Source organism: Protopterus annectens, chromosome 16.part0 (assembly GCF_019279795.1).
Source record: "Protopterus annectens isolate FY-2018-M chromosome 16.part0, PAN1.0, whole genome shotgun sequence".
NCBI classification, from domain to species: Eukaryota; Metazoa; Chordata; order Ceratodontiformes; family Protopteridae; genus Protopterus; species Protopterus annectens.
The window spans coordinates 215,164,815-215,188,366 of NC_056750.1; the positions used below are offsets into that span (position 1 = coordinate 215,164,815).

Consider the following 23,552-nt stretch of genomic DNA (forward strand, 5'->3'; position numbering starts at 1 on the left):
GGACCTTAGTTTAATGTCTCATCAAAAGGATAGTGCTCTTGGGATAACAGCATGTCATTTATGGGACCTTCGTTTAATGTCTCATCAGAAGGATGGTGCTCTCAGGAGTGTAGCATGTCATTTATGGGACCTTAGTTTAATGTCTCATCAGAAGGATAGTGCTCTTGGAAGAACAGCATGTCATTTATGGGACCTTAGTTTAATGTCTCATCAGAAGGATGGTGCTCTCAGGAGTGTAGCATGTCATTTATGGGACCTTAGTTTAATGTCTCATCAGAAGGATAGTGCTCTTGGAAGAACAGCATGTCCTTTATGGGACCTTAGTTTAATGTCTCATCTGAAGGATGGTGCTTTCAGGAGCATAGCACTTCATTTATGGGACCATAGTTTAATGTCTCATCAGAAGGATGGTGCTCTCAGGAGTACAGCACATCATTTATGGGACCTTAGTTTAATGTCTCATGAGAAGGATGGTGCTCCTAGGAGTGTAGCACGTCATTTATGGAACCTTAGCTTAATGTCTCATCAGAAGGATAGTGCTCTCAGGAGCACAGCATGTTAGTTATAGGACCTTACTTTAATGTCTCATCAGAAGGATGGTGCTCTCAGGAGCATAGCACATTATTTATGATACCTTTGTTTAATATCTCATGAGAAGGATGGTGCTCTCAGGAGTGTAACACATCATTTATGGGACCTTAGTTTAATATGTCATCAGAAGGATAGCACTCTCAGGTGTGTAACATGTCATTTATGGGACCTCGGTTTAATATCTTATCAGAAGGATTGTGCTCTCAGGAGTGTAGCACATAATTTATGAGACCTTAGTTTAATGTCTCATGAGAAGGATGGCACTGTCAGTAGTGTAGCACGTCATTTATGGGACCTTATTTTAATGTCTCATTAGAAGAGTGGTGCTCTCAGGAGCACAGCACGTCATTTATAGGACCTTAGTTTAATGTCTCTTTAGAAGGATGGTGCTCTCAGGAGCATAGCACCTCATTTATGGAACCTTAGTTTAATGTCTCATCAGAAGGATGGTGCTTTCAGGACAATAGCACATAATTTATGGGATCTCAGTTTAATGTCTCATCAGGAGGATGGCACTCTCAGGAGCGTAGCATGTCATGTATGGGACCTTAGTTTAATGTCTCAGCAGAAGGATAGTGCTCTCGGGAGAACAGCATGTCATTTATGGGACCTTAGTTTAATGTCTCATCAGAAGGATGGTGCTGTCAGGAGCATAGCATGTCATTTATGGGACCTTAGTTTAATGTCTCATCAGAAGGATGGTGCTCTCAGGAGTGTAGCACGTAATTTATGGGACCTTAGTTTAATTCCTCATCAGAAGGATGGTGCTCTCGGGAGTGTAGCACGTCATTTATGGGACCTTAGTTTAATGTCTCATCAGAAGGATGGTGCTTCTCGGGAGTTTAACACATCATTTATAGGACCTTATTTTAATGTCTCTTCAGAAGGATGGTGCTCTCAGGAGTGTAGCACGTCATTTATGGGACCTTAGTTTAATGTCTCATCAGAAGGATGGCGCTCTCAGTAATGTAACACATTATTTATGGCACCTTAGTTTAATGTATCATGAGAAGGATGGCGCTCTCCAGAGTGTAGCACGTCATTTATGGGACCTTAGTTTAGTGTCTCATCAGAAGGATGGTGCTCTCGGAAGTGTAGCACATCATTTATGGGACCTTAGTTTAATGTGTCATCAGAAGGATAGCACTCTCAGGAGTGTAGCACATCATTTATGGGACCTCAGTTTAATATCATCAGAATGATGGTGCTCTCAGGAGTGTAGCACTTCATTTATGGGAGCTTAGTATAATGTCTCTTGAGAAGGAAGGCGCTCTCAAGAGCACAGCACGTCAATTATGTGACCTTAGTTTAATGTCTCATCAGAAGGATGGCACTCTCAGGAGTGTAGCACATCATTTATGGGACCTTAGTTTAATGTCTCCTCAGAAGGATGGTGCTCTCAGGAGCATAGCACGACATTTATGGGACCTCAGTTTAATGTCTCATCAGGAGGATGGTGCTCTCAGGAGTGTAGCATGTCATTTATGGGACCTTAGTTTAATGTCTCATCAAAAGGATAGTGCTCTTGGGAGAACAGCATGTCATTTATGGGACCTTAGTTTAATGTCTCATCAGAAGGATGGTGCTCTCAGGAGTGTAGCACGTCATTTATGGGACCTTAGTTTAATGTTTCATCAGAAGGATGGTGCTCTCAGGAGCGTAGCACTTCATTTATGGGATCTTAGTTTAATGTCTCATGAGAAGGCTGGTGCTCCCAGGAGTGTAGCACATCATTTATGGAACCTTAGCTTAATGTCTCATCAGAAGAATGGTGCTCTCAGGAGCACAGCATGGCATGGCTCTCTCAGGAGCATAGTACTTCATTTATGGGACCTTAGTTTAATATCTCATCAGAAGGATGGTGCTCTCAGGAGTGCAGCACATCATTTATGGGACCTTAGTTTAATGTCTCATCAGAAGGATGGTGGTCTCGGCAGTTTAGCACGCCATTTATGGTACCTTAGTTTAATGTCTCATCAGAAGGATGGCGCTCTCAGGAGTGTAGCACATCATTTATGTGACCTTAGTTTAATGTCTCATCAGAAGCATGGTGCTCTCGGGAAAACAGCACGTCATTTATGGGACCTTAGTTTAATGTCTCATCAGAAGGATGGTGCTCTCAGGAATGTAGCATGAAATTTTTGGGACCTTAGTTTAATGTTTCATCAGAAGAATGGTGCTGTCAGGAGCATAGCACTTCATTTATGGGACCTTAGTTTAATGTCTCATCAGAAGGATGGTGCTCTCAGGAGCATGATATGTAATTTATGGGACCTTAGTTTAATGTCTCATGAGAAGGATAGTTTTCCCAGGAGTGTAGCATGTCATTTATGGGACCTTAGTTTAATGTCTCATCAGAAGGATGGTGCTCTCAGGAGCACAGCATGTCATTTATAGGACCTTAGTTTAAAGTCTCATCAGAAGGATGGTGCTCTCAGGAGTGTAGCACGTCATTTATGGGACCTTAGTTTAATGTCTCATCAGAAGCATGGTGCTCTTGGGAGAATAGCACGTCATTTATGTGACCTTAGTTTAGTGTCTCATGAGAAGGATGGTTCTCTCAGGAGCGTAGCACATCATTTATGGGAACTTTGTTTAGTGTCTCATGAGAAGGATGGCGCTCTCAGGAGTGTAGCACATCATTTATGGGACCTCAGTTTAATATCATCAGAATGATGGTGCTCTCAGGAGTGTAGGACTTCATTTATGGGAGCTTAGTATAATGTCTCTTGAGAAGGAAGGCGCTCTCAGGAGCACAGCACATCAATTATATGACCTTAGTTTAATGTCTCATCAGAAGGATGGCACTCTCAGGAGTGTAGCACATCATTTATGGGACCTTAGTTTAATGTCTCCTCAGAAGGATGGTGCTCTCAGGAGCATAGCACGACATTTATGGGACCTCAGTTTAATGTCTCATCAGAAGGATGATGCTCTCAGGAGTGTAGCATGTCATTTATGGGACCTTAGTTTAATGTCTCATCAAAAGGATAGTGCTCTTGGGATAACAGCATGTCATTTATGGGACCTTAGTTTAATGTCTCATCAGAAGGATGGCGCTCTCAGGAGTGTAGCATGTCATTTATGGGACCTTAGTTTAATGTCTCATCAGAAGGATAGTGCTCTTGGAAGAACAGCATGTCATTTATGGGACCTTAGTTTAATGTCTCATCAGAAGGATGGTGCTCTCAGGAGTGTAGCATGTCATTTATGGGACCTTAGTTTAATGTCTTATCAGAAGGATAGTGCTCTTGGAAGAACAGCATGTCCTTTATGGGACCTTAGTTTAATGTCTCATCTGAAGGATGGTGCTCTCAGGAGCATAGCACTTCATTTATGGGACCATAGTTTAATGTCTCATCAGAAGGATGGTGCTCTCGGGAGTACAGCACATCATTTATGGGACCTTAGTTTAATGTCTCATGAGAAGGATGGTGCTCCTAGGAGTGTAGCACGTCATTTATGGAACCTTAGCTTAATGTCTCATCAGAAGGATAGTGCTGTCAGGAGCACAGCATGTTAGTTATAGGACCTTACTTTAATGTCTCATCAGAAGGATGGTGCTCTCAGGAGCATAGCACATTATTTATGATACCTTTGTTTAATGTCTCATGAGAAGGATGGTGCTCTCAGGAGTGTAACACATCATTTATGGGACCTTAGTTTAATATGTCATCAGAAGGATAGCACTCTCAGGAGTGTAGCATGTCATTTATGGGACCTCAGTTTAATATCTTATCAGAAGGATTGTGCTCTCAGGAGTGTAGCACATAATTTATGAGACCTTAGTTTAATGTTTCATGAGAAGGATGGCACTGTCAGTAGTGCAGCACGTCATTTATGGGACCTTATTTTAATGTCTCATCAGAAGAGTGGTGCTCTCAGGAGCACAGCACGTCATTTATAGGACCTTAGTTTAATGTCTCTTCAGAAGGATGGTGCTCTCAGGAGCATAGCACATCATTTATGGGACCTTAGTTTAATGTCTCATCAGAAGGATGGTGCTTTCAGGACCATAGCACATCATTTATGGGACCTCAGTTTAATGTCTCATCAGAAGGATGGCACTCTCAGGAGCGTAGCACGTAATTTATGGGACTTTAGTTTAATGTCTCATCAGGAGGATGGCACTCTCAGGAGCATAGCATGTCATGTATGGGACCTTAGTTTAATGTCTCAGCAGAAGGATAGTGCTCTTGGGAGAACAGCATGTCATTTATGGGACCTTAGTTTAATGTCTCATCAGAAGGATGGTGCTGTCAGGAGCATAGCATGTCATTTATGGGACCTTAGTTTAATGTCTCATCAGAAGGATGGTGCTCTCAGGAGTGTAGCACATAATTTATGGGACCTTAGTTTAATTCCTCATCAGAAGGATGGTGGTCTCGGGAGTGTAGCACGTCATTTATGGGACCTTAGTTTAATGTCTCATCAGAAGGATGGTGCTTCTTGGGAGTTTAACACATCATTTATAGGACCTTATTTTAATGTCTCTTCAGAAGGATGGTGCTCTCAGGAGTGTAGCACGTCATTTATGGGACCTTAGTTTAATGTCTCATCAGAAGGATGGCGCTCTCAGTAATGTAACACATTATTTATGGCACCTTAGTTTAATGTATCATGAGAAGGATGGCGCTCTCCAGAGTGTAGCATGTCATTTATGGGACCTTAGTTTAGTGTCTCATCAGAAGGATGGTGCTCTCGGACATGTAGCACATCATTTATGGGACCTTAGTTTAATGTCTCATCAGAAGGATGGTGCTCTCAGGAGTGTAGCACATCATTTATGCTGCACTGCAGGATCAGTATTATAAAATTAATCCAACTACCTCTTGTGAAAAGAGAACCCATAGCACTCTGCAGCAAAGGCAAATGTACTACGTGTTATGCTACACAGACTGCTGAAGACTGCCTTTAGAATAGTAAAATGTATCTTTATGATACATTTTATTGTGGTTTAAAAATATATCTTAAAAAGTATGCAGGTGTAGTATATTCTAGTATAACCAGGGTAAGAGAATCCATTTTTGCAAATATATTGCATTTGTTTTTAAACACCAATCAAGTAACACTTTGTCTACTACACACACACACACACACACACACACGCACACACACACACACACACACACACACACACACACACACACATATATCCTTTTTTCTCCCATCACATTTTCTATTTCCAGTGAATGTCTATGAGATGTGTCTATAAACTGCATACATGCTTTTATCATTTTTTTTATTTTATTTTACATTTGTTGACCGGGCTAGTCTAGCTGGATACATGTCCATTTTCAGTAGAGGCACGAGGAGTTAAGCTCCAGAGTTTAATAAGAAGTACATTTGTGATAATTACAAGAAAGTAAGGGTAACAATATGCAAAGAGTAAACACAAATTGAGCCAAAAAATTACAAGAAAGGTTATACAGTTAACATCATAAAAAAATTTACATTTTAAAAATATAAAAAAATATAAAAAAATATATATGTTTTTTTTTTTTTTTTTTTGAGGGGGAGGTTGAAAAAGGGAGAGAGTGTAAGATAAGAGGGGGGTTGGGTTTTATGATGAAGTGATTTGTCTGATGGCATAGAGTGATTAGTCAGGATTAGTGCAGGGGCACATCCATTGAGATTTGAGGTGGAGTTTAATTTTCTTTTTGAAGAGAGATTTAGAGGGAATAGTGGTAAGTTCAGAGGGGAGCAGGTTCCAATGTTTTCCAACAGTGTTGGAAAAGAGGGAGTCACCAGCTTTGTTCCTTCCCTCTCTAGTACACCTTCTTTCTAGCCTAAAGAAAGAAGAAATTTATTTTGCTCTTTTTCACTATTCACATAATACCTGAATATGACTTTGCCCTGTTTTGTTTGGGTGGAGGGACATGTGTAGGTAATATTTCTTTTTTTCTGAAACTCTTTTAAACATAAACATGGAAAAACAGATTTTGATGGTATATACAGACCACTCAGCTTATGCAATCAGACCACTTCTTGCTAAGCAGAAGACAGTTTGCTTAGCCCTCTTTTTTTCCTACTAATTATTACATGAACTGCATCAGGCCTGCCATGGGCATTTTTTAGTCACTCACCATGTCCAACCCTACTTTCTTTCCATAAACAGAATTCTAAGCACCTCTGAAGTAATTTCAGACTTGATATACCTAAAAAGCAGTGTGTGTGGCTGGAAGGAGGGTTACTGGTGGGGTTGCCCCCTGCAAAAAAGCTGTTTTTTTCTGTTTTACCTGCATTTGGTGAAAAGATGGTTTGATGATATGAGCTTTGATATATTGCTATTCAGTATGATGGTCAATTGGTATTTTGACCCTAATGAACATATGCTGGTTAGATTTAATATGAAAAGTGAGATATAATCATACCTCAGTATATGAATTTAAGCTTCTTAGAGATGTTGGCTATAATGGGCGGCCACGGTGGTGCAGCGATTAGCATTGCCACCTCACAGCAAGAGGTTCTCTGTTTCGATCCTCGGCTGGGGTGCCTTCTGTGTGGAGTCTGCATGTCCTCCTTGTGGTCACATGGGTTTCCTTTGGGTGCTCCGGTTTCTCCCACATCCCAAAGATATGCTGTAGGTGGATTGGACACTCTAAATTGGCCCTAGGCATGAGTGCGTGCATGTGTGTGCCTTCTGTGGAAGGTTGGGTGTTGGGCTGGCAACTCAACACTGTAAAAATCCACTGCCAATTATGAGCGGACAGATGATTTGCTGGGGCAACCCCTAACTGGGAAAAATCTAAAAGAAGAAGAACAGATGTTGGCTGTAATGTATAAACATGTTATCCTCTTAAATAAACCCTTATCCTTTTTTATTTTTCTTTTCTCTCTTTCAATTGGTTGAAATCTTTGGTCCTGCATATGCAGCAGTCAGTTTGTAAATTAGTGTTAGATTGCTTTTACTGTCTCTTTTCAGTCTAAGTGTTGTTTTTCTGTAAAGTGTCCTGATTTATTATGCCAAAGTTTTATATTTGTTAATCTCAGTGCTTGAATTTCTCTTTTTCTTTCATTCTTTCATTCTTTCTGTTTTGTATACAGTGTAAGTTGTTTATCAACTTCCCTGCTCTCAGAAATACTTTGATAGTCTGAGATCTTTAGGGACTCTGTTCCATTCGATTCAATTTGATACATTCTTCCAAATAACAATTATCGAGTTGCAAGGACTTGCATTTAAACAACTTTTTTCAAATGATAGAAGTTGTGCATCAAAAGCACCTCTTACTGTGAGGAGATTCTTTGCAGCCACTTTTTCAAATGGCAGAAGCTTGAGCCAAGTGGTAAAATCAAATTATTTTCTGAAAGTAGCTGGTTCACCTGGTAGATCCATCAAAAGGGGGTTCTTGGCCATGCTCCTACTATATATTTGTGAGCACAAGTGGTACACTTGAAACCCTCAGTGATTTGGGCAAGCAATCCATTGACATTACATTCATTGCCATGGCAACCGTCCAAATCAGGTTGAGGCAAAGAAATCATTGTTCGCTCATTAGTTCCATTCAGTAACCCTTTGATTCAAAATGAGACTAATCTTTTACATGATTTTATGGAAGTTGTTTTATCTAACAATTAGGTTTACTTTGAGGTCAAAGATTTCAAACAGATGGTGGGCATAGCCATGGGTGCCGCCTGAGCACCTTTGTATGCAAGTATTATTTTATGGCATTGGGAGCAGCACTTTGTATTTAATTCTGCACACATGAAACATATAACTGCAGTTTTAAGATATCTGGATGATATTTTTGTTATGTGGAAAGGAAGCCGCCAGAAACTGAAAGATTGCATAACTTCTTTAAATTGAGTTCTGACTTTCTAAGGTTTACTTTTACCTACTCTAAGGAAGTTATATACTATTTAGATGTTTCCGTTAGTAAGAATTTTTCTAACCATAGGTTTGAGTCAAAACTGTACATGAAACCAACTTTTTCTAACAGCATTTTACGCTTTGACTATAACCACCTATACAGTCAAAAACAGTGGTTGGTAAAGGGACAAATGGTAAGGGCATCCCATATAATTTCTGACAATGACATATTTAAAAGAGTTATTTAGGTTGATGGATATATTAAAAGCAAGACAGTACATATAAAAATGTTACTAGACTTCAAGGAAGAAGTGTTGAACAAAAGAATGACTGTTTTCCCCCATTATTGGGCAAAAAAGGCCAAATGGCCTAAGCACAGAAAGACAACTGCACTAAGTTTGAACAAACTACATTGTTAAGGTTCAGCAGTGAGACCCCGGGGTTAAAACAACTTATCAAAAACAATTGGAAACTACTTTAAGTGGATCCAAAGCTTTTTCAGTGTCTTGATCCTGAGCCACATTTTTTGTACAAAAAACATCAAAACCTGAAAGAAAAACTTGAAAGAATAAGTTCTGTTACCCCACTAGTTTTAAACAGTACAAAGCTGAAGGGTTTAAAAAATGTGGTATGTGCAAACAATGTGAGTACTTACATGTGGGGTAGGAGTTAAAACTCAAAACTGTCCTACATGAGTTTAGATTAAATTCACTTTGTGATTGCAACTCAAAAGGGGTGATACATTTATAATTTTGTGATTTTTGACACGCATGTTATGTTGGCAAAACAAAGTGCACACTCCATAAAAGAATTTATGAACCTTACTATGATATCAGGGTGATGAACATCAACAATGCACTGTTTAAACACAAAACTACTTCTACGGCCAATACCAAGTTTTGCTTTTATCTTGGATTAGGTTCCATATAAATGTAGGGGTGGTTTGGGGGAATTCAGAATAGAATATAAAGAGTTGCTATGGCAGATCAGGCTGAATGCATGTACACCCCAAGGTTTAAATGATGGTTTATCTTTAAAAAGTGTGCTGCAATTTTGGGATGCCAAGTTGTAAACAGGTTTTAGATTTTTATACTTTTGGATGTTGGAATTTTTCAATCCTAAATTCAGTTCCATGTTCAACTAATATTTAACTGCATTTTTTTATTAAGGTTGATGACAATTTGTTTTTAATTGTTTTTAATTGTTCTACAGTGGGAAAATGCAGTTTTTAATCTTCAGTATAGCTGTTATGCTTATTCATTCCTTCACCAACCTTTATTTTGTTTGTTCTATTGTGTTTTGTTTTCTGCTGGTTACATCTGATCACATGGTTCTTGATTATGGTTATTTAAATATGTTTAATTAATTAATATCAGTTCTGATGAAGTGCTGTTGAAGCAAGTGAAAGCACTCAACCTGTGATTTGTGTTTATTAAAGTTTTATATACAGCCAATGGGGCTTGTTGTGTGTTCTTCCTGAGGACACTAGCTGTACCTGCACATTTCTTTTGGTTAGTTGTTTATTTTGCAGGACCTTTTCTCCTTTTGCTTGGCACTAGTAAATAAGTACACCACACCAGCAGCACATGTGGTGCCTGATACACCTGAAATGGCTGTCAGAAAAGATACATGAAGTAAATTGTTTATAGTTATTTGTTTAGCAAATGGATTTTTTGCAATACATTTAGCTGAATCCTCACAGAAATGTTTTGATTTCACCTTTGAGGATACTCAGTATTTGATGACACATTTACCAATGGGTTTTGTAAATTTTTGTCAGCTGTTGGCATGGGTACTGAGGCCATTGAATTATGGTGATAAAGTGCTGCAATACATAGGTGACATCCTGATACAGACAGAAACAGAAAATGAGTACATCCAGATACTATACAATGACTTATTAGCCTTACAAATGCTGGCTTTAAAGTCAATGCCAGTAAAATGTAGTTAAAGCAACAGATAGTCAAATTTAGGGGGTGAGTGTACAGCCCCAGGACAAAACCCCATGCAGGGAAAGAGTGAAGTCTATTTTGAACATGCCATTACCTACTACAATTCAAGATCTGCACAAGTTTTTAGGAATTATGAATTATAACAGGAAATTCATAGAAGAATATCCAGTCTTGGCAGACTCTGTATAAAATGATTGATGCAAAGATGCCCAATACTACAATTGTAATGTGGTCAGAAGAGGAAAAGAAGGCAGTGGAGACACTGAAACAGAAATGTGCAATAGTTACTGAATTGATTATGCCATCAGCAGAATATCCTTTTTAATTGCAAGCAACAGCTGGAGATGACAGCATTTCTGCAGTCCTACTCCAGAAATACTCAAATACCTTACAACAAGGTATCCAGACAAAGTTAAGAGCTATTACATTTTCCAATAGAATGTTATCATCAGTGGAGAAGGCTTATCACCCTTGTGTAAAGGCTTTGTTAGCTACACATTGGGAAATTCGTCACACAGTTCTCTTCAATAGTAGTGCAAACATCACATCACACAGTCAAGACACTACTGTATTTAGCCAGATGCAGAAATATGAACCAGGCTGCACATTCTAAATGGATTATAGCTTTAGAACAGAACAATATTTCAACAGAGGTCAGGGAAAATATAATTTGTCTCAACAGTTGCTGTTTGAGAGTACCCCACATATTCATGAGGAACAGATGGACAGAATTCCAAATTCTCTTTTGTCAGATCAGAGCAGGTGGCAGATGTGTTTATGTAGACGTGTCAAGATTTTATGAAACAAGTACATACTACCCAGGATTCACACAAACATTACAGAACCAGAGACCCATATGATCAAGCTTCCTGGGCATCTGTAAGCCCAACGAGCTGAGGTGGAATCTGTTTTATATGCTCTAAAACAGTCTGGAGGGAGTCAGTTGAACATTATTAGTGACAGTTCTTATGTGGTAACAGCCCTGACTATATATTTAGAAATTTGTAACAGAGGGGGATTTGCAGATAGTAACGGTAAACTGTTATAGCATGCAGATGTTATGAATTAATTAAATGATTTAGGGTGGGAAAACAGAAATAAAGCAAGCATTTTCAAGGTAAAGGCATATTAGGCACTTCCATGGCTGATGCAGCAGGAACAAATGGCTGCCAAAGAGAGAGTTCCTTCATATCCACAGCAGTGCGAGGAGAACAATGTGGAAGGTATCACAGAGGTGAGTGAGCCAAGAGAGCTCAACAGTTAAAGCAGATTTAATGAAGATTCCAAAAATGCAGGGAAATGCTAATGAACTAACATTGAGGTTGCTAGTCCAGTTCCTGGAGTAGGTTCGTAGGTTAATAGATTCATAGGATGTTACTAGGCTATTGACTCTAGCATCTTTGCAAGCCTAACTGTTAAATCTCAATATAATACAAGATGAGAGAATATGTCTATGCCCAAGATATTTCTAGCAAGGACTACCCATTTCCAGGAGGGAAGCAGGGACAATCCCTGGCAGAAATTTATGGTTTCCCATCCAGTTGTTCAGGTTGGGCTTAAACCAGGTCATGGAGGTACTCTTTTTGACATGGATTGGAAGCCTATTTCAGAGGAGTGGCAACCAATGAGAGATGTATCTGTCTCTCCAGCAGGTCCTATTTATGTCACAGTCTGGAGTGACGTCCCTGGAATGGGTGACACTAGTCCCAATTGACTTACAGATGTCCAGCATTTTCATTAGATTTGGGTCAGAGATAGCCCTGTAAGCAAGATGTAAATTGCCTCTGAGTAGTCTATATGCTCCTGAGTATAGTGATAGTGACTTCAGTCTGTCCATTTAAGACATGTTTTGTTGACCCTGAATTTTCTTAGTTAGAAATCTCTGAGGTCTCTCAAGTTGCTGCAGGTGGCTGGTATGGTACCTACTGAAAGCAGCATTACATTCAATAGTAGGCCTGATAAAGGACGTGTACAGAGAAGTTATAACCTCTTTTGCTCTTCAGGGATACCTTTGCTAGTCAGGTGAGCAAATTAGAATGCCTTCCTCACCACAGTGGACACATGGTGTTCAAAGTTGAGGTCACAGTCAACTTGTGTTCACAGAACTCTCATTACTGAATTGGTACTTAGGGTATTGTTGTCTATTTTATAATCAGCAGGAATATTGTTTTTATCGAAGGAAATGATGATGCATATTTTAGCATTTAATTTAAGACTATGGCTTTAGCACCAATCATTGATCTGTGTAAGCTCCTTTTGAATAACGCTGACATCGCTAGGGGATTCAATGATAGCACCACCTAATTTGCAGTCATCTGTAAATTTGATTATCCACAGCCCCTCCATTTTGGCCTGAACGTCTTATAAGTATTTGCCAAACAAGAGGGGCACCAGCAGTGACCACTGTGGGACCCCACTGGTGATAGGTCTGCTGGTAGAGATAAAGTCTCCCATTCTGACAGAGTGCTGTCAATCTATGAGCCAATCTGCAACCCACCTGCAACATAAGTGTTGATATTCAACTGGGTTACTTTGTCAGTGGTGCCTGAATGTGGGATTGTGTCAAAGGCCTTGGTCAGGTCAAGATAGGCTGTGTGCACACCTTTGCCTTCGTCTATGGCTCTGGTCACATTCTCAAGTCCACCAGATTTAGTAGGCACAACCTACCCTTGACAAAACCACACTGGGACAGATCTAGGGTTTGGAGGTTACCTATATCTTTATTTATGAAGTTCATGATGATTTGTTCCATTGCCTTACAGATGAGGCTGGTTAAACTTATGGATCTAGAGTTACCTGAGTCTGTTGCCAAGCCACCCTTGTGCAGGGGGATAACAGTTGCTGTTTTCTATTCCTTGGGAAAAATCCAGTACTCAGGCTGTAGTTGAATAGGATGCCTAGTAGAGTAGCTAGCTCTTGTTTTAGGACATGAAGAATGCAGCCCAGAATGTCATCTGGTCCCATGGAGGCTGTGTTCTTAGTCTTGGAGAGAGCATTAATGACTTGCTGGCTGGAGATGCAGAAAGGAGGAGATGTTGAAGGCATGGTTTATGGTATGCTGGGGGAATAGGGGTGAAATTTTCACCAAACCTGTCTGCTAGCAGGTTGGCAATTTCTACAGTCAGTGTGTGCGATACCATCCACAATAGGTTCAGCACACATCTGAGTCCTACTTTTTAGGTTGCAGACATAGCTGAAGAAAGCCTTATGGTTACCCTTGGCTATGGTTGCTAAATTTTCTCATAGTTGCTCTTTGAGGATTTTACAAGTAGCCTTATTTGCTTGTTTAGGCCAAGGAAGGTGATCTTCCAGTTCTGGGTTCTCACTTTCGTATTTTTAGACAGCCGCTTCTTTCGCTTATTGTACAATCTATTATTGCTATATGTCCACCGGGATGGTTTGTTTTTTCTTGAGGATCCTGTTTTAATCCTATCTGGCATGGCTGTGTCTGTACATTTGTGTAGATGTTTATACAGGGCATCAGTGTATACCTTAGTATAGCCATCAATGCCATCTGCGGAAACTGGAGCTTGGAAGTCGATTATACCATCCCTTAGGAGGGTATAGTTTGCTTTGGTAAAGTTTTTCTAGCCTGACGTCTCCTTTGGGGAGTTCTGGTGCTATTGCTACTTTAAAAGTGACTGATTTATGGTTGGATTGAACCAGTGCAGGACCTACACTTGAGGCATTGCATCGGTCACTCATATTGGTGAGGACCAGGTCTAGAATATTTGAGCCCCTTGTGGGGTGGTGCACTATTTGTTCAGTACATTTGAGTTAACTAAGTCCAGGATCTTTTGTGTGAGTAAGTTTGGACTCATATATGTTTCCCAGTTAATGGAGGGATAGTTGAAATCAACCATGACTAGAGTGTTAGGTTATACCCTAATTGTTCCAAGTAGGTCGTAGGTCTAAATAAGCTGAGTGGGCTTCTTGGTTAATGGAAAGGGACCTGTAACCGACGATGACATGAAAGGGAGTCTTACAGATGATAATTTGGACTTGGAGTAACTCCATAGAGTTATCTTGTCTAACAAGTCTAGAGGCATAATTATATCTAATGAAGATAGATACACTACCTCCTTTGGTTCTCACATCTTCAATTTGTGGTCTGAAAGTATGGAAGACATTGTAGCTTTGTAACGCTGGGGTAATTTCTAGGGCCTTGAACCAGGTTTCTGTGACTGCACAGACATCAGCATTTTCCAGGGAGAGGAGTGCTTCCAGAGAGTGCAGTTTCTGATTTAAACTCCTAGAGTTTAGCAGCACAACACTTAATATCTTTGTGTTTGATATTTTCACATCAGAAATTTTGTTTTTGTGACCTTGCCTAAAAAAGGTATAATGGGGGCGGCAGGTGTTTTCGCCAGAAACCAAAAGCCTAGAGGTGCCAGGTGAAGGCCATCTCTGGCAAAGCAGTGTGGTCTATCCACCATATCATGCAGGCTGACAAGAACTGGATCCCCTTAGAGTGACACCAGAAACTAAACCAATTATCAAAGTCAATCATTTTCTGTTTATATTGTCGCCTCACAGCAAGACGTTGTCGCGTTCAATTCTCAGCTAGAGCATCTTCTGTGTGGAGGCATGCGTGAATGGGCGTGCCTTTGTTGAAGGTTGTGCATCAGGGCTGGTAACTCAGCACATAAAAATCCACTACCAAACATTAGCGGACCAGAGTTCCGCTGTGGCGACCCCTAACCGGGATAAGCCGAAATAAACAGCAACAGTGTTTTGGTATCATCTTAAGTGAGGGTAAAATTCTGCTCAAAGCTAGAGACATACCTGCCTGGGACACATATTCAGAGAGCTCAATCATGTCTCTCTTCATATTGCCCAGAGTAGTACATCTTAAGTCCTTCACATCAACATGAACTATGACAGTCAAAATGGTACCGTTACTTGTTGGTAGTAGTGGATACCTTCACTAAGTGAGTGGAGGATATTCCCACCAAGGACATGACAGGAAAAACTACAACATCTTCATTATGGAATCATATTTTTTTCACATTTGGGGTGGCCCCAGATCACTGAATTTGATAATGGTACTCAATTCACATGTCAGATTAAGAAGGAAGTTTGTAACCTATCAGGAATACAGCTGAGATTTAATTTTCCATATCACCCACAGTCTAATAGTACAGTAGAAAGAATGAATAGAACCACTAAAGTGAGACTTACTGATGCATGTATAGAGAGGGATCTGGTACTATTGTACGAAATCCTACCTAACCGAAACCAGAACAACCGAAGACACTTTAACGAAAGTGCTTTTCACCGAAAAAGCACTTTTGCTAAACTGTGCAAAAAGAAAATATAACAAAATTAAAAAAAAAAACAAACATATTACTCACGTTTATGCAAGGGGGCAAGCCCCCCTGCACCCCCATGTGGAGGGCTGCACCCTCACACCCCCCCCTTTTATATTCTCACTTTGAGATCGCACTACAGTGGGGAAAAGGGAATATTCTCTTATGCCCACTGTACTACGATCTCAGCCATGGCCATTCCCCCATTTTTTTTTTTTTTTAGCACACATTCACGAAAGTGTGCACGGCTCTTTCACATTCGGTGAAATGTCCGTTCGATAAACAGTACGGATCCCACAGAGGTGGCTCAATTCGGTCATTCATTTGCCAGGTATCTTGCTAAGAATAAGGGCATCACCTAATGTCAAATCATGAATCTCACCATTTGAGTTAATGACAGGAAGTAAAATGGCACTGAATTTTCCTTTTGACTTTTTATTTCGCTGTAGCACATCACCAGGCTTGGTTATAGATTTTGCAGGAATCCATCAACATGAGTTAATTCCATGCAGGTAGGATGTACAAGATGCTAGGAGACCCAGATGACACTGTACAGTTAAAACAGGGTCAATAGGTCATGCTGAAATGATTTGTGTTTGGGGGGCTGTTCTGCTTTGAACTGGGAAGAACCATACACTATAGTCCACAGGTAGGACCGCTGGTGTATCAAATCATGAGAAATTATAAGAATCACAGGGACAGAAAAGTTAAAATTGTACATGTTGATCAAGACTGTCAAAAATACCTGTGTAAAATCAAGAATGTGATAGTGCTTTTTTGTACTTTGCAGATTGTGACAAAGAACATAGTGCCATTTTAGGATTTCTGGATAATTTTCTGGCATGATTTTTTAAAATTCAAACTGTTCAACATCAGCTACTCAGCCTTGCACAAGAAATGGGGAAGGAGAAGTTTGGAAGGCCTAATTATATGAGGGACACATTAAAGGACACTGGGACTGTACGGTGGCCTTCCTAATACCTCAGCAGTGACATGGGATGATGGAGCGTAGGGCTCACTCTAGTATTCTTGCTTGGCTTGTCTATTTTGCAAGGTCTGGGATGGTCCATCCACTTAGTATGACAACTGGATAACATGGAGAAGAATTACAGTGGAAGATTTTGAGTGACTGAGAAACAGTTTATGTGGCAGTCAGTGAAACACTCAGTTTATTGTTTTTTCAATGTTTCTGTAAATACAGTAGAGTATAAATAATACAGACATAACTCATTGTTTGTATGAATAGTATAGACATAATAACTCATTGTTTGTATGAATAGTATAGACATAATAACTCATTGTTTGTATGAATAGTATACACATAATAACTAATTGTATGAATAGTATAGACATAACTCATTGTTTGTATGAATAATATAGACATAATAACTCATTGTTTGTATGAATAGTATAGACATAATAACTCATTGTTTGTATGAATAGTATACACATAACTAATTGTATGAATAGTATAGACATAACTCATTGTTTGTATGAATAGTATAGACATAACTCATTGTTTGTATGCATAGTATAGACATAATAACTCATTGTTTGTATGAATAGTATAGACATAATAACTCATTGTATGAATAGTATAGACATAATAACTCATTGTATGAATAGTATAGACATAATAACTCATTGTTTGTATGAATAGTATAGACATAATAACTCATTGTTTGTATGAATAGTATAGACATAATAACTCATTGTTTGTATGAATAGTATAGACATAATAACTCATTGTTTGTATGAATAGTATAGACATAACTCATTGTTTGTATGAATAGTATAGACATAACTCATTGTTTGTATGAATAGTATAGACATAACTCATTGTTTGTATGAATAGTATAGACATAATAACTCATTGTTTGTATGAATAGTATAGACATAATAACTCATTGTTTGTATGAATAGTATATACATAATAACTCATTGTTTGTATGAATAGTATATACATGATAACTCATTGTTTGTATGAATAGTATAGACATAACTCATTGTTTGTATGAATAGTATAGACATAATAACTCATTGTTTGTATGAATAGTATACACATAATAACTAATTGTTTGCATGGAATGTTGTCAGTGTTACAGATTCTTTGACCAGTATGCTAATTGAATTTACGTAGATTTGTCTCAAACATCTGAAGGGATATTTTCTTTAGGATTGACAGAGGCAGAGCAGGTATGTATTTATGTAGAGCAGTGACATCACAATATCAAGTATTACAAGTGAATTTCAGGTTCAGGTTCTCTTTACAGAACATCAATTGGTAAAAAGAGAAGTGCTGAAATGGGAGCACTGGCATTCACCTTATAATACATTCACCAAGCTTCAGTTTACTTACACACATGCTTTAATTTGTCTCAATGCTGGATTTAAGTCTATGTGCCAGTAGCAGGGAAGGGTATCCCTCTAGTGTCAGTTTCAGGTAGTCTTCAGGATATAGCCTTCATGCTTAATAGGTTATATAATTAGAAAGGAGATGGGCTAGACAGTACAATTTTTGAAGAAATCAGTGGTAATAACACAATATTTTAATCTGTGGACAAGAAGGAAAGGTTTCATTTACTAGGAGAGAGGTATCATGATACAAAAAGGCACCAGTCCAGAAGGCAGAAACCATAGGCAATAATCAGTCTAATTTTACCATTACAGCATATGGGAAGGAAAATATGCGGTAGTAACAGTTTGCACCATGTTCAATCTGACTGAGGACTCAGAAACAGATTGAAATTGTGTATGTTATTTTCCTTCAAGTTGCTTTGAAGCACAGGCATTATGTGTGTAAAAACAGAGCCTTCAAATGGCTACCACCAAACTGGTATTGCTCCTGTTATATAGGATATGTAACAGCAGCCAGAAGCCATTTTAAAGTACTACCTGGTCCAATACATTTTAGGGATCACAGCGTTAAAAGGGACTTGAACACTGATTTTTCAACATAGTGTGCAGGTTTTAGATACATCACACAAACATCAGCATTTGGACTTAAAGACTCTAAAGACTGTGGATCTAGGTAATCAGGTAATCACTGGAGTAGGTATATTTCCTGCATATGGAGCTATTAAAGCTGTTTGGGAATTACGTAAATTAGCCAATTTGCTGGGGGTATTAGCTAATAGTACATTTGAGTTCATAAAAGACACCACTTTGAAAATGACCATGATGCACATGGTGGTCCTCCATAACCGCATGGCCCTTGATTATCTATTAGCTTGACATCATGGGACTTGTGGCTTAATTAGAATGAAATTCTGAATTTATATATCAGATAAAAGTGAATATGTCAAGATACATCTGTAGATTATGAGCGAGGTGATGATCAAGGTGCAGGACATTGATAATACCTCATGGACAGATTACAAGTTTATTTAATGGTTGGGGTGGGACAGTTTTAAAATACCTTCTGGTAGTTATTTTGATTTTGGTAGTATTACTTATTATAGTATCACTTTGCAGACTGTGCATTACAAAAACTAATGGAAATTGGCACAAAATCTGTATATTCAAACTGTATTACAGTAGTTAATAATAAGGATGTGATGCATTTGTGAGGGAGCTACAGAAATAGGCCCCTATTCGAGGACCTCGGGGAGACTGTAAGAACAAGGTTTTACTTAAATGTAGTTGTTAGACATAAGGTAGAACAGAAACATGTAAGTGTAGACCTTGCGTAGGTCTAACTATGCAGTCAGGCCTTTGTCTTCCTTTTATGCATACAATTTCAGAAAAAGGCAGTTCAGTAGAAGGGAAAAGATAACTTTTCTGGCTAAGCATGAGATGTGCAGAAATAACAGCTCTCAAAGGAAAACTACTTTCCCTTGAGAAAGGAACATTCTGTAATGTGTACTTGCAATGGAATGCTAGATACAGAATAGATGGCTAGGCACCATAAGGCACCTGCTAGACAAAATTGGAGAATCAAGGTTGAAGGGATGGATACAGCTACCACAGGAAAGTTACTAAATAGAGGTAATATAATATGTACATTTAAGATAGAGTTCAGTTAGAGTCTGGTTCAAGACTTGTTCAGATATTGTTGAATTGCTTTTATGTTTTCAGTTAGCATTCATATTATGTTGCTATATACCATCTGAACATGGTACTTTGACCTTTATATCCGCTACTATTATATTCTATTATTTTATGCTGCTCACTACAATCCGCTAATACTAAGTGATCAAGTGAAACATAACTCTGATTTCTTACACTAAGTACAACTTAAAGTGACTTTTATTAAAGGCTTTTAAAAATCAGGAAGTATAATGTTAAGAACATAAACTCTTACCAATTGGGTATTCCTTAGTTGAGGTAGTACATGGAATGTCACCTGCTGCTTCTGAAAGAGTAATAACAGATTGTATAAAATTCCTGTTGTTGCAAGCAGTAATTCTCTGCACATACCTAACAGAAGCCATCAATGAATAATGCACATTTATTGAAATACTGAAACACAAAAACTATATAAGATATGGAATGGCACAGCACCATCCATGCTTGCATTACTTGTACTGAACATTCATAGTGGCAATATAAAGAAAACTTCTGGTGTCATTTAAGAAAGGTGCTATCAAAGCTAAAACATGTTTAATTTATTGTACTAAATATTCAGTTATTATTGGGATTTGAACTTCTACAAGTGAGAGACCTGATGTTATCTCAAGCTACACATTCTTCCAGTAGGTAAGTACTAGGCCACTTGGCCTTGTGGGCCGGTTTAAGTCTTGCCATTTTCCCTTTTGGTGGTTGAATTACCCTACCCCATTTAGTGTTAGATTACACTTACCTACCCCATGGCTGATAATTATATAGTTCTCCTAATGAGAATAAATGTGATCATACTATACATAATTTAAAGAGTCCCAGGCATGAGATAAAGCATTTAGGAGCATCCACTGTGCATTAGTAGTACGGGGGGAAGTTCTGATGTAAATTTTCTATTACCTGTCCTGAAGGAACATGTTGAATGCCTAAGCATGCTGTCCCAGATGCAAGTTAAAACAAGCACCTTGTTATTAAGATAGTGTAGTTATTTAAATATTATTTGGTTCACATACATATCCAGTTACTGTTATAACCGGGTCTTCTGAAACATCATCAATTCCACATGCCTGAAGCAAATAGTTGTTTTCCCTACTAGAAGCTAATCCTCCTAGATCTTGTCTGAAGTTACTGTTGTGCCCTCTGCTTAGCACACAGGTATTTCCTCCATAGTTAAATATGATCATTTACTCATCACATTTTCTGTTAGGACCAACTTCCTTAGCTCTCACAATACATCTAAATCAGAACTTCACTACAACCAATGTTTTAGAAACATAAATGATCACCCTGAATCCTTAAATACTCCTATCACAGACCTAATGAAGGAATTTTAAGACATACCAGATTATCACACATAGAAAACTGTCCAATTCCATAATAAGTAAAGCAACAAATACATCAAGCATTCAATCACATAGATAAAATCAACACATTATATAAAATAACCACATGCAGGGTAGGGATCTGATTCATAAGCACCTTTTTCAGACTCAGACCAGGAGCACTGTGTGATTGAGTAACTTGTTTCGGTCACATATTAGAAAAATGGAGACTAATAGAACCAACTCTGGATTACAGGAAGCTGTTTATTAACAGTTCATAGCCACAATCCTCTTCACTGCCATTCAAACTGCTGGTTAATACAAACCAAAGAACCTATGAGTTCTTGTAACATCTCTAGCATTCTTATCCGAGAAAGAACAATACAGTTTTAGTAACACTAGGAAAAAACTATGTCTAATCTCTGAAACTACGAAAGTAGTGTGGAGAAATAGTGGTATGTACTAAAAGCATCACAAATTTATCTGTAGGATATAACTGGAAATGAGTAGATTAACCTGAAATATGAAAGAAGTACACTGACACATTCAAAAGTTCTGATGCTTCACTGTGCTCAGTTCCTCCACATGCCCTTCCTGCATCCTTTTTTTTTTTTTGTAGGGAATCTGTTTATATTCACATTCTAGGGAAGAGCAGGTAGGTGAACTGATGATGTTCAAACTGTCCCTATGAAGGTATATGTGCATGTCTTATGACAGGCTGGTATGTTAGCTATGATTGTTTCTTTCATTGTCTCATTTGTTTACTAGGACAGTCTATGCCATCACATTTTTTTTTTATTTTTATTTTTATTTTATTTTTATTTAACATTTGTTGACCGGGAAAGTCTGACTAGGTTCCACAGATCCTGTTTTCAGCGGAGGCCCGGGGAGAAACGCTCCAGAAGCATGCCTTTAGAATGTGGGAGGAAACCGGAGTACCCGGAAGAAATCCATGCGAACGCAGGGAGAACATGCAAACTCCACACAGAAGGCACCCCAGCCGAGAATCGAACCGGAGAACCTCTTGCTGTGAGGTGACAGCATTAACCGCTGCACCACTGCACCGCCCAATGACTACATGACTGTAAATCAGATAAAGTGGTATTGATGGTTGGATGAAATAAAACAAAAAAAGCTCATTGCACTTATAAACAAATCTAATTCTGCAAATGCCAAACTCTCTAAGGTTAACAGAGGACTTTGGTTCCTGATTAATTCAATCAAAGCTACAAGATAAAAATAGTAACTAAAGCAAACTGCAATCACAAAGCCTTTTTAACTATGTTGGTAACCCCAAAAATAATGTTCAAAATTGCACAAGCAAAGAGTAAACAATATCATATACTCTAAGACTGAGGACATTGCCAACCTAGGATATAAATTTAGATCTAAATTCACCCCCTCTTGCCCTTTATTATTAGCATCAATTCATCCACCTCAAATCCTCCAGAATCTTGAGTTGGGACAAAAATGTTGAGTTTTGTTACTTATTAATAATTTTGGGCTTGATTTCACTTACATAGAGTCTGTAATAACCTGTAGAATGCATTGTGAAGGTTTTGTCATGTTTAGATTCATTTACACTGCTAAATGAATGTTTGTCACTAGTTTTTAATAAGTTTCCCACCAAAATGTTAAGAGAGACAATCTGGGATGTGGGCTGTCTCATGCACAGTGTCCATGAGCTACTTCAAAAGCTTCAACTCTCAGAATTCTCACAGAGAAGCTGAAAGCAGCTGGTCTCACCTTTGACCTAAATATCACACTGACACATCACAGATACAGGAATAGCAGATTAATAATATGTGTTAAAACCTATGCCCCAAACATATACATTACTATAACTCATTTAATTCATCTGATTGACAAGCATAAATAATTTTATAACTCTATACTGGAAGAAATTGTCATGTGATATATTTTAAAGCAGTAGTATAGCATGTTTGTAAAATCTGGTTACTAAAATGTGTTTGCTGTACATTATTTTGTATAAAGCAGACAGATTTATTGAAGGGACAGCAATGTAAGATGGTGCTCAGTAAAGATACAACTCAGTGAGATCAGATATATATATATATATATATATATATATATATATATATATATATGTGTGTGTGTGTGTGTGTGTGTGTGTGTGTGTGTGTGTGTGTGTATGTGTGTGTGTGTATGTGTGTGTGTGTGTGTGTGTGTGTGTGTGTGTGTGTGTGTGTGTGTGTATGTGTATGTGTGTATATATATATATATATATATATATATATATATATATATATGTGCATATGTGTGTGTATGTGTGTATGTATGTATGTATATATATATATATATATATATATATATATATGTGTGTGTGTGTGTGTATGTGTGTGTATGTAGATATGTATATAAATGTTTCTGAGAATCTGCTTAACTATGAAGTATGATTTATAACAATTTCTATGAATACAATATTTTATTCTATTGGCAATAATGAGTTTGAGTAAATGCTCATATACAAGCAATTCAAGGTTTTTTG

The 23,552-nt window shown here is 38.3% G+C and overlaps 1 gene segment (V, D, J or C); it reads right to left on the minus strand.

The window, feature by feature from the left end:
* Nucleotides 1–23,552, minus strand: part of LOC122791016 — a 136,319-nt gene that overhangs the window by 30,785 nt on the left and 81,982 nt on the right. The window contains 1 exon segment of the C gene segment in view: nucleotides 19,966–20,016. Within this exon segment, the coding sequence occupies nucleotides 19,966–20,016 (51 nt within the window).